The sequence below is a fragment of the Octopus sinensis genome, linkage group LG9 (assembly GCF_006345805.1).
Source record: "Octopus sinensis linkage group LG9, ASM634580v1, whole genome shotgun sequence".
Lineage (NCBI taxonomy): Eukaryota > Metazoa > Mollusca > Cephalopoda > Octopoda > Octopodidae > Octopus > Octopus sinensis.
The window spans coordinates 30,912,259-30,929,590 of NC_043005.1; the positions used below are offsets into that span (position 1 = coordinate 30,912,259).

General features: G+C 31.8%; 1 protein-coding gene across 1 annotated transcript in view; it reads left to right on the top strand.

The window, feature by feature from the left end:
• The window catches only part of LOC115215743 (ankyrin repeat domain-containing protein 13C-A), a 61,518-nt gene extending 45,494 nt beyond the window's left edge, over positions 1-16,024 (top strand). The window contains exons 7-13 of the mRNA XM_029785036.2: positions 472-603; positions 2,178-2,245; positions 4,887-4,986; positions 6,130-6,282; positions 9,018-9,046; positions 11,548-11,648; positions 13,813-16,024. Coding sequence (XP_029640896.1) covers positions 472-603; positions 2,178-2,245; positions 4,887-4,986; positions 6,130-6,282; positions 9,018-9,046; positions 11,548-11,648; positions 13,813-13,946 — 717 coding nt within the window. The 3' untranslated portion in view covers positions 13,947-16,024. The remainder of the gene's footprint in view (positions 1-471; positions 604-2,177; positions 2,246-4,886; positions 4,987-6,129; positions 6,283-9,017; positions 9,047-11,547; positions 11,649-13,812) is intronic.
• Positions 16,025-17,332: the final 1,308 nt, after the last annotated feature.

The window sequence follows — 17,332 nt, forward strand, 5'->3', positions numbered from 1 at the left end:
AAAGAAGTGGCATTGAACTGCTACATGTGTTTATTTTAATTTTTACTAGCATAATAACCCTTCCCAGACACAAGATTTGTTTCAACACACAAATTCACATAAAAAATCTTGCAACTCAAATGCAAAAATGATCATGTGATTTATACAATTTGACTTTACAGTAGGAGCACTTTTATGACCTACATTGGTGAAGTTCAAAGGTTTCTTTAAAATCTGATTTTTGCTTCATTTAGTGTGAATATTTTTGCTCAATTCAATCTGTATTATGATAAATTAGCTTAACACCTTTTCTCCTCAAATACTAAAGTCCATATTACTAAAGCTAGTGTGTATTATACAGTAGATATTCTTTCTAGGATTCTGTTACAAATAATTATGGATGCATGTTACACACAAGTACATATTATACCTGAATATAATAATAAGACTTTTTGGAAACTTTAATATCATTTTTCAATTTTTGTTTTATAGGAAACAGATACTGATCTTGAAGATGAAGTGGACCTCCTTATGAGCAATGACATTGTTGTCACTCAGATGTCAACTAAAAATATTACTTTCCATCGCATGAAAAGTGGTTGGTTATTCAAAGAAGACAAAACAGTTAGTGTCAATTTTGTTTTTACAAAAAAATTCTCCCATCTTTTTTTTTTTTTTTGCATATAAATAGAAATAATGTGAATGTAAAATGAATCTGTAACTGTTATCAGTAACATTTTTGAAAAACAGGTCAGAATTACCTTAAAAATTAGCAGAATATTATATAAGGTATTCTTCTGGAATAGTTGCATAATATTCCTCAAATAATGTGGTATTTTCACTATCCACTATTTTCAGTACAAAGTAAATTAGTGTTGAGATCATTATTATGATGTTTTTTTTGTATGTAGGCTATTAGATCAAAACTTTCCTTTTTCTATAGCTTCTAAGTATCAATGTACTTTACCCTAATGTCTTTGAGCTTGCCAAGACATAATTGGAGATAATCCTTTTAGTCATGTTGCTTCACACTTTACCAAATTTCCTTAAACAATAAAACCACATTTGCTTTTCTAGTAAAGAATGAAAAAAAATCCCTTCATGTAATACTAATTCATTTGCAATCACAACTTATATATGAAGAGTGTCCCCATTGCAAAACATACTCTTATGTGACCATGATATATAGTGCATAATTCTTGTGTCCTGTATGGGACTATAGTTGACGTTTAATTTCTCCTTGACAATTGGTATTATTTTGTCTAAAATATTTTTGCTTACCCTTCCTAGGTCGGATTTAGTGGGGCATATTAGGCGTATTGAAGGTTTGGTAATAAAGTCCTTCTTGTGATCCTTGAGGTTGAAGCATGGAGGTGTAGGGCAGTATGGTTTGGTTCGGTCATCCACTTGTAATTTCTTCATAAGTTTCCAGTGTTTAGTGTTGATGTCATTTAGGGCAGCTGTTGAAGCCAGCTTGTAGGATTTGTTGAGTTTCTTCTTTATGAATTTATTGTATTCCTCAATGGTAATGGGTACGTATTTCCTGTTTTATCTGAGAAGTCATGTAATTTGGGGGATGCAGTGATTCATTTTATCATGTGTGAGATTTTTTTTTGAAAGGGGGATTTATATTTGGATAATTTAATGTTTTTAATTAAATTAATCATATCCGCTTCAAATTTTTTGAGATGGGGGTTGTGTGTGGGGTGTTTATTTATATATATATATATACTTTGTTGCTATCTGTCATTTTAATTCTTCTCTTATTTATCCCATAGCCATATAAATGTTGTGAAGATGTAAAGTAGTATTTTACAACTATAATTGCATTTTTTATGGGGGATATATCAAGGCACTCTTGCATAATTCAGTTATTAAACAATATCCTAAAAGATATTTCTGAATGTTTTGTAGCTATTTTATTTCCTTTATCAAGGATCATTTCTTTCTTCTTCAGATATCTGAAAATGTTATCTTTTGGGTTTTTTTTCTTTTTTTAGTAAGTCTTTTATTATTACTTGTTATTCACATATTTTAGAACTCAAAAGTTTTCTAAGAAATCATAGGGAAATTTGGAAGTAGTTTCTCAGAATGAGTTGGTTTAAATATTTATTGTTAATTCATCTTCTCATGTTAATCTTAGAAACAAATCAGTTGTGTTTGTATTTGTGCTATAAATTTATTATCTCTTGTTACAGGAATTAGTAGGGTCTTTTGCTGCTGATTACTATAGTATATGTGGACTAATTTTAGAATCTAGGAAAAGGTAAGTAATTATTTTTTAATCTAAAATTAGCATTTTTACCATGTAATTTGTTTAAACTAGTTGTAAAAGCTGGTGGAGTTAACTGTTATTGCTTTCATGTTCCTTTTTTGTTAAGATATTGATATCTTTGAAGAACAAGGACACAGATTTATTTTATGAATAACATTTTGATATTAAATCCTAAGAATGAAAAAAAAAAGCATCATTATTGAGAACACCAATTTCAGCTTTCTCAGAAATGCAAATAAACATGCACACATCCACAATCACAAACACACATATCCCACCATATATATATATATATATATATATAATATATATATATATATATATATATATATACATACATATATATACACACACACACACAGATATATATATATATATATATATATATATCATCATCATCATCGTTTAACGTCCGTTCTCCATGCTAGCATGGGTTGGACGGTTCGACCGGGGATCTGGGAAGCCAGAAGGCTGCACCAGGCTCCGGTCTTATCTGGCAATGTTTCTACAGCTAGATGCCCTTCCTAACGCCAACCACTCCGTGAGTGTAGTGGGTGCTTTTTACGTGCCACTTGCACTGGTGCCAGACGAGGCTGGCATCGGCCACGGTCGGATTGGTGCATTTTACGTGCCACCTGCACGGAAGCCACATATATATATGTATTTATGATATCAAAATTGCACATATATATATATGTATTTATGATATCAAAATTGGTTGTGCAGTTCTCAAGTTTTAGGGATTCACACATCAAGAAGTATTCTCAAAGTTTCCACTTCTCGTGAGGTTTCTAAGACACCCTAATGGGGGTTTTTACTCCCAAATTTTAGTCATTTCTTTTATGATCCAAAACTAGGTCAAAAGTACTGAATGGAACGAATTTGGAAATTATATTCTATGCATAAGGGCCATAACCCCCATGACAATTCATATATTATTGCTGTTGATGAAATTTTAACCATAGATATTAGACACAAATGAAATAATATTTATAAAATTTCATCTTCTTAGAAGTTAGAAAGACCCCTTCATGGGGATTTAACACCCACAATTTAATCATTTTATCTAAGCAAAGATGAATGCAGTTGTACACTTGGAAGCTATAGGGTCACACGAGCATAAAAGATGAGCGTTATTTGTAATTCAATTGTACAACAGTGTAAGAGTTTACTTTGAGATATACTTAGATTGTAATTTCTGCAATGTGGTGCATAAATTGTCAAGTAAATGAGAGGCATCTTTGCCTCCACTGATTCAGTTGCAACGTGTTGAGTAAAGTTATTTGATTGCAGATCTCCTTTGAGTCTTTTCATTATCACTGGGTCACACATAGTCCCCTGATGGTAACATTGATTTCAAGGCCTTCCCAGATGAGTGACTGGCTATTCAAAGACATTTACAGATTTTTAATTTATTCTGTTCAGTTACGTATCAATACGTAGTCATTTGCAAACTCCAGAGGTGACACTTTCATTTCTCCTTAGCCCTCACGTCACACAGTTGTTAATGTTTATTTGAGTTGGGTCATGCCCTTCCAATTGCTAGATCTGTAATGCATCTTACAGCTTTGCCTGTCACCTGTATTGTGAGGAATCCTACATTGGGAGTAGTAACAACTAGGGTACCGTAGCTGACTGCTTATTGCGATCATTCATCTTTTGGTTTCATGTAGCTTTGCTCTCTTTTACAAACTCAGTGAAAATACATATATTTCCTATTTCAAAGAAATTCAAACAATAGATATAAGACCCAAGTTAAAAAGATTCTCAACAATTCAACTTCTCTGGTTGACATTAAGACACCCACCCCCAATTGGGGCCTTAACTCCCACATTTTAGAGCTCCATGACCTCCATTTTTCAGGAGCAAAATCCTTTTAACAGGTTCTATAAGGCTGGACTTTTGGAATCTGCGCATAAAAATCAGTAGTATGGGATACATGTGCTATGATTACAATTTTTTAGGGTGTGTACAGAGGGAAAGAACCTTCATTTGCAATTTTGATGAAATTTGAATCATAGGCATTCCAGTTCATTACAGAAAATATAACAGAAAAGTCTAATTCTTCAATTGCATGTAACACAGGCAATGCCAGATATCTCTGCTAGTCGTTCATAAAACTGTCTGCATTTTTGACAATACAGGCATGCTAATATATTTATGTAGCAAAGCTGGCAAGTTTTATTCAGCAGTAACTTCACAAATTCTAGTATATGAGAATGACATTAGTTAAGGTGTGTATATGGACTCACTAAGTAACATCCTTGTTGTTTTCCTGACCCTGTTACGTGTTTCTTGTCTCTTCCAGTAAATGATTATATACATGGACATACACTTAGATTTACCAATAGTTTTACAGTCATACCTAGTCTAGTGCAACTGATGGTGTGTAAAGTAGAATAATCAGCATACTACAAAACATAGTAGGCAGGTTGAATATTGATTAATTTAGCTGGGTTAGACATAAGGCAATATGTAATGTTTGGTCAGGAAATTTAAACAATAGGCCAGCTCCTTATCCATTCATAGAATCTAGTTATTCAGTTTTTAAAAGCAATTTTCCTTCGATGTGTATTGCTGTATTGATAGACTTATATGACTTTTTATCTCTTTTCATTCATTCTATCTAAAGACGAGAACATTTAACTTTAGAAGATTTACAGAGAAATAAAGCTCTTCATGAAAATTTCTGCAAAGGAGCGATCATGGATGATATAGGACAGACTGGAAAGGTAAAAATATATATATATATTTTTTTTTTTTAGTAAATGTGTTTTATTAATAATACTTGGTATAGACAATGACATATGCTAATGATTTAGTTCTGAAGGCAAAATATTGAATGAAATGAATCCCTATCATATCATTACTTGTTTGTGTAATATATCAGATAGTTTCCTCTCTTTTCCAAACTTTGTCTTTTTTTAATTTTCTGTTTCAGTTTTAGTAGCCTTGTCTCACTACCAAAACTTATATAACAAATAAAGCTCCAAGAATACACTCAACTTGACTTTCCCATGGTACACTTTGGTTGTTTAGGCTAACCAATATTATACTGAATACCCAGAGTGAAAAATAGAAGTACATAATTGTGTTCTAGTAATGAAAGGATACATTAGACACTATAGGTCTACGAAGGAACAGTACAGTGAAAGCTGAAAAACTTTTGATCATTATGTTGTATCAAGGCTGACCTAAGGCTGAACAATAGTCTATACCACTCCTTATTTGTCAACATGGAAAAACAAAAAAAAATATTTATATAAAATAAATAATATATAAAGTGATATAAAATAAATGAAAAAAAATAGTTATATAAAATAAAGTGTGAAGACTTAGTGGTTAGGCTGTTGCACTCATGATCTAGTGATTGTGAGTTTGATTCCCTTATTGGGCGGCATGTGTTCTTGAGCAAAACACCTCACTCACATTGCTCCAGTCCCCCTTCAATCAGTGGAGATTGATGGCCTGCTCACCTAGCCAGCAGAGTGGCATCATTTGAAGGCTAAAACAATGCAAAAGCACATTGTGACCAGTGATGTGTAACAACATCTGATAGCCTGATCAGTAATGTGATCATGCGATAAAATAAGGTAATTGATTCTGTTAACAAAAATGTTTTCAGTAAAATTTCAGTAATGATTTTCAGTCATATCTTCTATTTTTGAAAATCCTTGATCTTAGTAAGATAGATGGAACTGGTCTGTTGTGATTGACTTGTATTAAATCAGTGTTAAAATACAATTAGGTAGGTATCCTTTCAAATGTCAAATGTTGTGTGAATGTGGAACCAAACCCTGTTTGAGAAGCTAAATTATTCAGTATTGAATTTGTTACTACATATTTAATTCTTATAAACTTTCTCGTTTGTATAGCAACCAGAAAGGCGTTGTTCTTTGGCTCCACCGCCAAAGCCATGTGTAAAATGGGGAGAATACATACATTCCTTTCCTGGCAAATTTCCTTGTTTAGGACGTACTCCGATATCAAAAGAAAATAGTAAAACCTACAAAGCAACTGTTGCTATGGTAAGTATTCATTTAGAATACCATGTAAATTTATTTTGAACCTTCATCATCTCTTTCTTTGTCAAGCTGCTTTGAGTTATACAAGCCCAATGTTCCTCTTGCCCAACTGTTGAGAAATTTGTAATTTAGTCATACTTGGGGCTAGGGGTTCAGTATGGTATATACTGTAATAATTGACAGAATTTGATTTAGGTGGCATTTTAACCACACAACTATTAACTTTAAATTCCTGACTGACAAATATTAGTTATAATATTTAGCCAGTGTTTGAAATATAAATTAACATGAGCAGGCCAGTATCAAAAGGGTTAAACTATTTAATAAAAGTATTATGTTTTCAAGAATTTTGTCCCTCTGCTTATATTTGTAGATGTATTAGATTTTGATATCCCTTATTTACATGGCCAGTTATGGATGAACCCTGCATATTATTCAACAAATACAAGTAATTTAATGTAGATTCAGAAAATAATATAGTGCATTTTTAGTGATATTGCAAGTCTATGGCAAGTGAACTAATTACCTTTTGAATTTTCATCTTTTATGAGTAAACGCAGATTGCATGATCCAATTGCATGTGGGTTTACACAATCATGAAAGTCTTTAAAAAATCCATGAAGGAATAAGAAAGTTATGCCAGAAGTTGTGATTACCTGCACACTTTTATATGATGCTTATAAAAGCATTTTTTTGGATGGAGGTGTGTTTTGTTTGTGCAACCACTATAATAAAAATAAGTGCAAACACTACACTATCTCTGCTTTGCATTATAATATTGAAGAAGTGTACCTTGCATTCTTTTTAAAGAATGTGCAAAGGAAATTTTGCATCTACATGCAAAACAATAATCATGTGTTTGTTTAATCAGGTGCATTATTGCCTCTTCATAAAGCTGGTGAACTAAGCCTTGTTTTGCAGGGTTTGAAGGTATATTTTTTTGGTAACATTTGTGCTGAACATAATGAAGAGAATAAGTGCATTATATTGAGCAACTTCAATGACCTATAAAAACAGTCTTCAATATTTTATTCTATGCCTGTTGTGGATTCCATACCAGTTCACCATTTGGTCTAATTTATTATACTTATTCATATTTCTGTCGAACTTATCAATGACAGCCAGTTTAATACCACCTCTTAAGATTACAATTGGAGTAGATGTAAGATGATGTTATTGCCACCAACTTTTTTACCTTCTTATCCCTAAAAAGCACAGATGAATTTGTGCTCTCTGTGTTTTAGTGAATTGTTTGAGTCTTGTTGGAAACTTCTGTGGCTATATTTACTGTACCCATGTAATTAGTTCGTTTGACCGCAAAAGTTCTCTCAGCTACTAGGTAGTATTAAAAAATCTATCTGCATAGATAGATTTTTACAAGTGGCTGAATGAGTATATCAAAGGTTTTAATAGTTTGTCCACTTCAGGATCTGTGTTCAGGTGTTTGATACAAATATAGGAGATGTTTACAATATTTTGATCTACTTTGACTTCAATACCTCAAACACCTGAACACAGATCCTGAAGTCAAAGTAGATCAAAATATTGTAAACATCTATATTTGTATCACATAATCCAAAAAGATTTTATGTTGTACTTTTGGGGTTTATTTGCAGTGAATTGTTTGTAAGTCCATTGTTACTTGAATCTCATACTCCTTTCAATCCAAGTAAAGGCCTGAAATAGATACAAGGCAATCTGGAACATTTTCAAAAGTAAATTGAAGGGCTCTATCTTTTCCTTCTTAACTGACCATGCACACTGTTGTGTATAGCAGACAAATCATGACAGATGAATATTTTCTGAAAGAAGCAGGTGTACATTTCTGATGCACAGGAAGGACTTCTTCATTGATGAGTAGATTAGGACAATCAAGTTCTGAACAAACTTCCTTCACAGAGGCTGTTGCAATCCCTGTAAAAGGTGGAGTGAATCTAAAAGAGTTTTGTGTTGAAAGATGCCCATGAAAACTAATGCAAGGTAGAGGATTCCTTTACTCTTGCTGCAGACAGTCTGTGTAGTACTGGTAGTATAACAAATTACATCCAATTTATGTTGTAAAATAGCTGGTAGCAGAACAAAAATTCAGCTGTAAAAACTAGGCCCAAAAAGAAAGAAGCAAACAATAGATTTGAGCTCACAAGTTCAAACCTATTTTGTTGCATGCAGGTAACCCATCTTGAAGCACAAGTCCTTTGTCCTGTTGCAGCCAAACTCTTGTATCAGTGGAATAGTAAAATGTACCAGTCTATGTTGTGATTGGGAGAACATTCAGCCATAAAAATGTTTAATCAGTAGCACTCTTAAAGAATTTGTTAATAAATACAACCCACCTTTAAGCTGTATAACCATTACTTTTATAGACTATGAACCTTATGTTTTTATATTTCTATCTTCACTTAAGTTATCAAACTGCACATATTAATCATTTCTAATTATTTACTGGTTCTGTCTTATGGAGATACATATTCTGAAGCCTAATTTAAAGAAAATATCCACAATGTTCATAATAATTCTTTTAAATATTTATTTTCTCTTTTAAAAAAATTCCTCCACTGAGAATATAAATTTAACTTTTCTTTTTTTAGTAAGATAAAGATGAATATTTTTAATTTATATATCTATAATTTCCCCTGTAATAAATTAATCTTGATATTTTATTTTAAATTTTGAAAGTTTTTCTTTACTGTTTTCCTTGAATTGTGAAAATGATACTGTATCTGTTTGCTTTATTTTAGAGTGAAGATTTTCCAATGGCAGTTGAAGCGTAAGTTTTAATTTCCTAAAATTTAAATATTAGAATTATTATTTCTTTTAAATCTTATTGAAAATAGTGGAAATTTTATATTTGTAAAAAGCACTTTTATAAAACAAGAGAACTTAGGCAACTAATATTTTACTAAGCAAAATGTTACAATTTTGTTTTGTTTTGTTTTTTCTACTGAAAACAAATTACAAAATTTCAGTTATCTCGGAAAACAATTTCATTTGTATATTTTCTTGAGTATTTTGTATTTTTATTTAGACTTTTTCTATCACAGTGTCATACCTGCTGTAGTCATAGAATATTTATTCACCAGATGACAAGTTGACAGATTATATGCTGTTTCTGGTATGTGTTGTTGGGATTAACACTTAACAGTCATTGACCTAGCAACTAACAGATACCATGGAGAATTATAGTATTTTGCTGTAAGCAATCAGTCTCTATATAACTGATGAGTAGTTGTTTAGCCTTTCTGTTATTATTATTTAAATAAAATACACATCTATTTGATCCAAATTATATATTTTATAATTTGTGAATTTAAACCAGTTTTGTAAAACAGTTCTAACTTTTTTTATTTATCAATATTTTTAAGAGGTGTTTTAAACACAATTTAAAATGTTCTTCCACAAATCTATTACAAAATTTCTTTAAAAATTACCCTAATTTCAGGTAAATACAAATAAAATATAAAGTTATTTAAATATCATCATATAAAATTAGCCAATATTATATGATATCAATATATAGCTTAGTATTATACCAATTATATATCTAGTGAACTTGCTCTAATTTTATCCTGTTTGTCTTCCTTTTTTCTTTGTTCATAATTTTTCATAGTGATTAGTCTCTACCATTCTTATTTGAAACTCTTGAATTGATAAACAAAAGTAAATAATCAATCTATAGCAATGTTTTGGCAGAAAGCGCATGGAAACTTCTATTGATCATGTGATAACAACTGAAATACTATTCATCAGAGTTCAGGGCAAGTCACCTGATATGCTATGGCCTATTTCTCATTACTGAACCCATGTGGATTCAAATCTAAGCCTTGCTATAAGAGCATTTAAGCGGAAACTTATTAAACATTGACTTAAAACTGTTAGAGAAGTTGCAAATTCTATGGCTATGTCACCATATTGCACAAGAACAGTACTCAGATTGAGTAAATTAATTGAAGACACACTAAGTAGCAGTAATTAAGCTAAAGCTAAATGGATTTATATTCATCCACACACTCAGCAGATCCTTCATGGCTTGCTGATCATTTTTCTCCACACACTTTATTGAAGGAAATTCCATGACACTTCTTAAATCTGTGAAGCCATCCTTCAGTACAATTGCACTCATATTCTAGCTTAAATTCTTTGTGGAACAACTGAGCCTGCTCTATTATCATTGTACCTGATAATTTTACTCCATCACTTGAATGTTGTTGAAACCATTCCATCATCATTTGATCAGGATCACTACTCTTACTAGATTTCATTGTTTTTCTAATGTGCATTTGCTTCCTGCAATCACTGTCTCTAGAGAATTTCAATAGTTTTTCCCTTTGCTTCCCTATCAGTTGATTTACTGAGACCATAATTTTCACAAATCTTCTGCACCAAAGTTCAGTTTTTTTTAACAGTTGAACTTTCTCTTGAATCAATATGGATTAGTCTTCAGTGTCCCTCTCATCTTTGTTAGAAGCCAGAGGTGGGATTAAATTTAAGAAAAATAGGCTAAGAATCTCACAGAATTGAGGTATCAGCCACAAGCAAGTGTAGTGTAAACCATCAAAGTAAGTGCCATCTGTGTGCACCCAGTAAACTAGTCTGGCAGCCAGAAGGATTTGAAGTTCCTGCTCATAAATTAGTGCAAATTATAAGAGGATCCAGACTATCAATGTCTAGAAAGTCAATGTTGTACCTGTAATTACTTTTTGACTAACTATTGAAAATAGAATAAATTGAATATCATTTACAGATATTTTCCAGACCTTAATAGATTTCAGTGGAGTCTTCTGAGAAGAAAATGTTAATGAATTTTGGATATAGAATAATAATCATTTGTACAAGAGCAGGAATTTAAAAATTCAAAGTAGCACCTACAAACCAAGATAAATAAAATTGATCGTTATTATGATTCCTGTTCTTTAATATAAGTAATTACCATGAAATGTTGGTCCAAAAGCAACAATTATCTAGCTGCTAGGTTTGACTGATTTCAACTAAAACAAAAATGGAAACAAATTCTCAGATGTGATGATGTAAAGAAGATGTCAAGAGTTGTAGACTGTTTTGTTCCGTCTTGATAGTGCATTTTTGATTATTCTTTCATATGTTTTTATTTCATTTTAAAATCTAACTGGATTTTTCTTTGATTTTAATACTGCTTTTTTATACTTTGTAAAATTTATTAAAGGTAATGGAGATAAACAAATTGAAATAAACTAAAATTAAACAATAATGATTTTACATAGATTCACTTAATTTGTCAATTATATTTTATAGGTTATTGGATGTACTTGAAGTTATTGCTCCTTTTAAACAATTTCAAAAGTTGAGGGAGTTTATGATGACCAAATTACCGGATGGTTTTCCCGTAAAACTTGGTAAGTCCATTAAGAACATTATGTATTCTTTTATCTTTTATTTGTTTCAGTCATTGGATTGGGGTCATGCTAGGGTACTACCTTGAAGGGTTTAGTCAAACATATATATAAAACTGGAATTTATTCTATTGATGAAATGTCATAACAAAATAACTGCTAGCTATAATTTCTATAGAAAATCTATAGAGATAACCTTAGCATGTTATTCTATTGGTCTCTTTTCCTGAACCATTAAGTTATGGGGATGTAAACATGTGTGTGCATGTATATATATATATATATACACAGACACGTGTGTGCATATATATATATACACACATACATACAAGGGGATGCTGAAAAGTTCCTGGCTTTAAGAGTCTTGAGAAAGGCCTGTTTAGAAGTCCAACATTCAGAGTTCTGTAAGAAAAATCTGAAAGACTGCTGCAATCACATCACATCTAACACACTAGCACTGAACACTTCCCACCACCCACAACAGTGAACATACTAGCACTGACCAGTTCCAAGCACCTACATCTACACACGCACACGTCAATATCACTAGCCCCCTTCTACAGGTACATTCACACTCACATGCACCTTCGTTTTGGGAGCACCACTACTTTATTATCTACCCTTCTCCTAAGCTCTCCTGTGTGACCCCATCTGTCTGGCATTTGCCATGATAGATCGTTAGCCACTAAATCTTTTTCTATTTTCTCTTCCTCTTTATTTTTGTGTTCCTTTCTGTCGAAGAGCGTAGGCTCGAAATGTAAAAGACTTTCTCACTTCCCAAGCGTTAAACTAATACATCTGTTTGTTGTTTACACACCCATCTTTTGTTTTTTGTAAATTCTCACTATATATCCACATATATGTGTATGTGTGTATGTATATATATATGTGTGTGTGTGTGTATACGTGTGTGAGTATATATATATATATATATATATATATATATTCATATGGAGATTATATATATATATATATATATATATATATATATACACACACACATATATATATTATAGCCTCAGGCCGATCAAAGCCTTGTGAATGGGTTTCATACACATGTTTATATTTGTGTGCATGTGAGTGTGTCTGTGTTTATTCCCCCACCATTGCTTGACAACTGTAACTTAGTGGTTCGGCAAAAGACACTGATAGAATAAGTACTAGCCTTATAAAGAATAAATTCTGTGGTTGATTTTGTTCAACCAAATGCGGTGCTCCAGCATGGCTGCAGTCACATGACAAAAACAAGTAAAACAATTAAAAAAGTATGCCATTTTAATCCCGAGCAAGGCTGGGTGTCTCTGCAATGAAGAGTAAGTGATTTTAATGATCTTGTAAGTGCTCTCTCAAGAATCTGGCAGACCCACTGAATAGAACTGTGCTAAGAATGAGGCTTTAGATGATTCGTTATCACACTTTAAACACAGAAAACTTGTTCCAACATAGTACAAGTATTGCACTATGTTAAAGCAAATATAGATTTATGGTCAATTGCTTGATTGCAGTATTTTGGTGATACTTGTTCACTGGGGTGAAAAGGAGTTTCTTGCCTCTCATCGGGATCAATTTTTGTATTCATTGAAAATGTGTGCTTTCATTAAGATGAAAGAATTCCAAATGATGAAATAAAAAGTGAATCTTTAGCTCTTTATATAATTGCAAACTATTTTCAATTTGGAGTTGTCATTGTGGAAAATAATGCAAAAATACTCTGCTGCTTTAGAATAAATAAAAAAGATAGCGGCAAAAATATCCCAACAGTATTTGGATTTAAAACTTATATATGAGAAAGAAAAAAATGGTTCAATTAAATCATTTTCTGATATATCACACTATTTATTTAAAAATAGTATGTTGAAGAACTTTCAACATCACTATTCTGGACATTGATAATCTCATAGAGATGAACACCATATTGGAGCCTTTAATTACAAAAGAAAGAACATGAAGCCTCTCACCATTGGGAAGAAAAAAGAAACATTTGGTTCAAAATTCCAAGGAATATGACAGGCACCTGAAGAAGGTTAGAGTGTACCATGGTTGAAATATTTAAACTATAACAACAAAGTGAAAAACAGTGTAAAATAATGATACTACTCCAATTCAGAAATAAGCAAAACCTAATCTTGATTTTTAATAGTTTATTTGTTTTCTATTTTTTTTTCAGAGTTGCCTGTTTTCCCCACAGTCACAGCAACAGTCACTTTTACTAAATTTGAGTGGGTTGACGACCTTGATGATAGCTTGTTTGCAGTACCAAATGATTATCATGAAGATCCACAACGTTTTCCTGACCTATGATCTTAACAATATAATCATATGATTTTTATACTCTCATCTCTAAGTCTATATTCAATGCAACCTAAAAATACTTTATATACTTTTAAAAAGATATGAAAGAGTGGCATAAAATGAAAGTTCAGAACTAAAATGTGAAAGCTGACATCTTCCTATGAATATTTGATATTATTTACAAATGAAGTCTGTTATTGCATAGTACTTCTATACTTCAGATCTTTTAATGGAAATATCTAACAAAGAGTTATCTAGACAATTAACAATTTTAAAGTAATATATTACTGCATTATTTTCTTTTTGTAATTTATTAAAAATTTATCAGAAAAAGTAACTTATATATTTTACTAGAGTTTGTACAGTATTTCCATTTACATTCATTTGTATCTTAAAAACGAAGATAGTAGCTTTAATTGGTTTCATAGTCAGAAAGTATTTATATGAACTGTTAGAAGCTGACATTTGTTAGAAACAATTTATATTTCATGATGACCAAGCTGGCTTGGTTATTTGGATATAGATATGTTTTGATTTCATTATTTACATCTCAGTGTTGTAGGTTGGAGATTATTAGATAATCTCCTAAAACTATCTGATATTTACTTCATCATTGGGATTCTGCAAAAGGTTTTCTATTTAATTTAATGGTTAGACTGGAGTAATTTGAAACTTTTATACACCAAATACTGCTAAATGATTTGATATACATTGAAAATCTTTTTTCAAAAAAAAAATTTGTTTCAACTTTCTATTTTTCATTCTGTTATTATTTGTATTAATGATTTCAGAAGCAAAATAAACAAAACACACACACACACATACACACAAATGCATATCTATCTTTCACACACATGCTACGTATGTCACCTGGGTGCATGTATCCTGGCACACATCCATCAAACTCTTTACATATTATACAGTGACTGAGTATATGTAATGTTTTTTCCTATATTTTGTTTAGGTGTTTCCTATGAAGCAGAATGAAAGCCACGCAAACAACTGATCTCTTTCAAATAATTTAGACAATGTCATATTTGTATGCATGTATTAAAGCATGCTTATGTGTTCATCATATCAGAATGGTGCATGTATGCTGTTATACTGATTGATATTTCCTAAATTGTTTCCTGAAACAGAATATTCATAGTTCAATCTGTTACAGGGAACAATATGAATCTGTTGTATTTGCACATAGTTTTATTGGAATGTTTCATCAATCCTATTAAGAGAGTGGATACATTTGATTTCTTTTGTACATTTATCCTTTGGTAAAAAATTTTCTATGGACATCATTATATATCATTTTTGCAACATCATTAGTAGTTGTTTATTTACAATGTGGGAGAGCTAATATTTTATATCACTACAGTGTCATAACATATTTGCATTTCTTTTATCAACCAAGAATTTGTTAGCTATACTTTGTAGTTTGATGAAAAGGTGTTATGTTTTAGCTCAAGGAGGCACTACATATCCAGTACTGTTTTCGGTTTGTAATTGAGTAAATAATGTAGCCACTAAAAATTTAGTGACAAAATAATTGCAAAGATGGTCTTCCAATAACATTAAATATACAGCTGCAAGGAACTTACAGTACAAAAGCACTGAATAACAACTATTTCTGTTGTTTAAATTCCACAACACATTTCAGATACAATTGTTTTGTTTATAAGAAATTTATCAATGCAGCTCCCAAATCTTTTTCTGCTCACATTCCCATTTATCTTGCATGTAACAGTGTATCATCTAATTGTGTTTGTCCTTGTATGCCTATATTTTTGCTCTTCATTGTGGTTATTAGAGAACCTCACATACATAGATTATCACTACAGAAATCCTGATGTCAAAACTAAAAGATTTATTTACTATAGGGCTTGTGCTTATCTGTGTTTAAGTTGAATGTGACACGAAAGAAATTGTGGATATAATTATTTTAAGCTTGAAGTTGCTGATTAAGTCTCTAATGCTGAAGCGATTGTTTACAGAGAAGTCATCTCCACAGAATAAATGTCTGGATATGAGTAAGCATATTGGAATGACAGAGAGTAAATTCATTTACTTTAATTACACTCCTTCAAAATATAGAAAAGATGTTAATTTGACAATGATCTAACAACCACACAGTAAATACTAAAGCAGATTCTAAACTAGTGTAAGATTTTTTTTGTATAATGAGGAAGAACAATATGCATATGAAACTTATTCCCTCATCCTCACAAGACAACTAAGCTTATATGAAAATGTAGGAGATTGCAAAAATGGCCAAAGGAATCTCCAGATCTTGCAGATCTATCAAACTAGTCTGGTACGAGGATGTGTTATCACTTACACCAATTTCCCTCATCGGCCTAATACTGCCAAGTCTGCAACTGTGGCGATTTCTTCCATGCTTCATTTGAGTCAAATACAAATGTTTTACTTACCATATGCATACATATTTACTGTGCATATGTACATGCTGTTGATTCCTCTGAGCTTATCCACTCTTCACACTTCAACACATCTTGTTTTTTTCATCCTGTAGGGCATTTATAATCACTCTTCTCATGGTATAAATATAAAGGTAAACACCATCAAATTACATCCAATTACACCTGAAGATAAAAAAGCAGCAGGAATAAACTCTAGAATGATGTAAACTTTACATTACCAGAACAAAAAAAGTGCACGTGTGTGTGAAAGAGAGAGAGTTATTTCTATTTGGTATTATTATTAAAGTGGTATTTCTTCCTGCTCTTTATGTTCTGAGTTCAGAAGCCACCGAAGGTGAAATATCTGGTTTTGGGCCAAAATAAGAGACCATTATTTCAAAGCAGTGGCAGAATCATTAACATGCTGGGTGAAATGCTTAGCAATATTTCATCTGTCTTCACATTCTGAGTTCAAATTCTGCTGAAGTTGACTTTTCCTTTCATCCTTTTGGAGTTGTTAAAAAAAGTACCAGTTGAGTACTGGTATTGATGTAATCAACTATCCTCCTCCTTCAAATTTCAGGCTTTGTGCCTCTAGTAGAAAGGATTATTATTATTATTATTTTTAAGGTGGCAAGCTGGCAGAATCATTAGCAATTGGGCGAAATGATCAGCAGCATTTTGTACATCTTCGTGGTCTGAGTTCAAATGCTGCCAAAGTCAACTTTGCCTTTCATCCTTTTGGAGTCAATAAATTAAGTACCACTGGGGTCGATGTAATCAATTTATCTCATTCCCCCAAATTACTGGCCTTGTGCCAAAATTTGAAACCATTATTATTATTATTTGAACATTACACTTCCCTCCATGACAGAATTGTTTGGAAGCTCAAAACGCTACATTTACTAAGGACCTGGTTTTAAATTCAGCTCTGTGTGTGTGTTGTCTCTCTCTCTCTCATATATTTATGCCAGATTGCTT